The 2,488-nt window shown below is 60.3% G+C and overlaps 1 protein-coding gene across 1 annotated transcript in view; it reads right to left on the bottom strand.

The window, feature by feature from the left end:
- KCNAB2 (potassium voltage-gated channel subfamily A regulatory beta subunit 2) overlaps nt 1-1,480 on the bottom strand; it is a 12,620-nt gene extending 11,140 nt beyond the window's left edge. Inside the window, exons 1-2 of the mRNA XM_005427451.2 lie at nt 1,337-1,480; nt 931-972 (exon numbers count right to left, since the gene is read on the bottom strand). Of these exons, the coding sequence (XP_005427508.1) occupies nt 931-972; nt 1,337-1,413 (119 nt within the window). The 5' untranslated portion in view covers nt 1,414-1,480. The remainder of the gene's footprint in view (nt 1-930; nt 973-1,336) is intronic.
- Between the last annotated feature and the right edge of the window lie 1,008 nt (nt 1,481-2,488).

The raw sequence follows: 2,488 nt of genomic DNA, 5'->3' as shown, positions 1-2,488 counted from the left end.
GTGCAGGCGGGGCTGGGGTGTGGCAGGACCGATGGCAGGACTGAAAGGCAGCCTCCAGCAGGAGGGAGCCCCGAAACGGAACAGGGTGAGGAGCACAGGTGGCTGCTGCCTGAAGGCAGCTACGGATGAGCTCCTGCCTGTTGGCCTTGGGAGCCTTTTGCACCACATGTGTCCAGTGGTTCAGACCAGTTTGGCAACCCAAACTTGCCCATTGCTGGGTCTTGGCAGTGCTGGTGGCAGCACTGGGACAGACACTGTCAGTGCCACTGAGCCATCCCATTGCCAACCCCTCTCACCTCCTCCCGTCACGTGTGGGATGGAGTAGGGGGGCTACACTTTTGTCGAGGGGAAGCCCCCAGTCCCTCACCCCACAGCAGCCAGGCCAGACCCAGTCCCACACCACTGGGCTGCTGTGGCCCTGGGAGTGCTGGAGCAGCTGCTGGCAGAGTGTGTGGGGAAGTGCCGCCCTCACTTCAGACAGTAAAAGGGTGATGGAGGCGAATGTTGCCTCCTGAACCACTTTGAGACTGCTCCTAATAGCAGGAGCCACAGACCAGCTGGCTGGTTTCCCAGAGCTGCTCTTGGGAAAAGCTAAGGGCTTCTCCAGGCACAGAACTGGCATGGGACGCTCCCCCAAGCTGAGCTGAGCCCCACACCCCACAGTGGCTGACCCCCACAGCCATGTGGCCACACTGTGCTGCTTGAACAGCCTGTGAGAACAGTTCCCCCCCCCACCCAGCCACACCCCAGGGTCCCCACACTGCACTTCTGAACCCACGAGCAGGCGATGCCACACATGTGATGCCCATCCCACACACAGGGACCCTGGCACACCGGGCAGGGCAGTGCTGTGCCAGCATTATCTGGGCATGGGCAGGAGCCACAGCCACTTGCTGGGGGGGTTTTGGGGAGGGGGAAGGGCCTGGTTACCTGTAGAACTGGAGCTGGCGCTTGGGGCTCCCGTATCTCGCGCTTCCGACAGCAAAGGGGAGAGAGAAGAAAGATGCCACAAACCCCGTTAGAAAGGAGGAGCAGGAGTGAGTGGCAGAGTCAGTGGCTGTGGGAAGGGCCAGTGGCACCCACCAAGTCACAGCACAGTGGACACTGCAGCAGGCACTGGCACGACCCTGAAAGTGCCCTCTATGCCCATAACAGGCACCAGCGCCCCAAAACGCTGCTGCTGTGTGAGGATTTTGTGCTGGAATCCTTTGCACAAAGCATGCCAGGGCAGTTTAGGAGTATCAGAGCAGTTTCAGGGAGCGTGGTGGTTCTGGGTTGCCACAGGCTTGGGTTTGAAGCCCCACAGAGTCCCCCCAGCGCTGCCCTGCAGCCTTACCTGTAAATCATCCCTGGGGAGCCCGTCTGCCGCAGCGAGAGTCGCGCTGGGGAGTCAGTGGTGGATTCGGGATACATGGAGCCAGCCTGGGCTCCCCGGAGCCACTCGCCGCCTCACCCCTGCCACAGGGGAAGAGGAAAAGAGGAAGAATTGAATTTTTTGGGGCACGCGCACAACGGCACTTCCTGTTACAGGAGATCTGAGCCAGCTGTGGCACTGGCAGCAGTGTGGGCACAGCAGCTCTGCTGGCCTCGGACCCTGGGGCTCACACCCTGACCCACTGATCCCAAAACCATCTAATCTCAGCCCTGTTCCTCTGGTTTCCCAGCTTGGCTGCTCTCTCCAAACTTCTGGGGGTCCTGAGATCTCAGGAAATGGTAAGGAAATGCGGGTCTGAAAAATGAAACATTCTGAAAACCCTGAAGCTGACCCTGAGGGTCCCTCTGAAAGGGACAAGCTAAGGGGAGGAAAACAGTCTGGCTTTTCCTGCAGCCCACACGTGACTGACTGTGTGCACAGGGGTGAGGGAGCTCCAAGGGAAAGGAGGGCTCACCCCCAGGCACCCCTGGACTCTCCTTGTCCCTGTCCCCATGGCAGGGGCATCCAGCATGACTCCCTGGGAGCCCTGCCCCTGCTCCTGCAACACTGTCAGCACTTTCAAGTATCACAGAAAACAATGACACTTCCCTACAGAACTGGGGCTGGGATTTAAATTTATCCCTTCTTTCCTTAGGCCGGTGAGATGCCATCTTTACACTGCAGATCACAAGCTGCTCTGTTTCCCAGATGGGGCCTGAGAGCTCTCTGGGCTCCCTCCTGGCTGCCCTGGGCTCAGTGGGAGCATGGCCTTACACAGTGTGCTCATGTCCTGGCACGCATCCCGCCTGCATCCTGGCACAGCACGCCTGCATCCTGCATCCCTCCCGCATTCTGGCACAGCGTGCCTGCATCCTGGCACTGTGTGCTTGCATATTGCATCCTGCCTGCATCCCAGCAGGGCACGCTTGCATCCTGCATCCACACCCTGCATCCCTCCTGCATCCCAGCAGAGTGTGCCAGCATCCCGCATCCCTCCCGCATCCTGCATCCCTCCGGCATCCCGGCCCGGCGTGCCTGCATCCCGGCGCAGCCCCTGCAGCCCACGCAGCCCAA

Source organism: Geospiza fortis, unplaced genomic scaffold (assembly GCF_000277835.1).
Source record: "Geospiza fortis unplaced genomic scaffold, GeoFor_1.0 scaffold132, whole genome shotgun sequence".
Taxonomy (NCBI): Eukaryota; Metazoa; Chordata; class Aves; order Passeriformes; family Thraupidae; genus Geospiza; species Geospiza fortis.
Note: the sequence above shows the minus strand (reverse complement) of the source record. Positions and strands in the feature narration are given on the sequence as shown.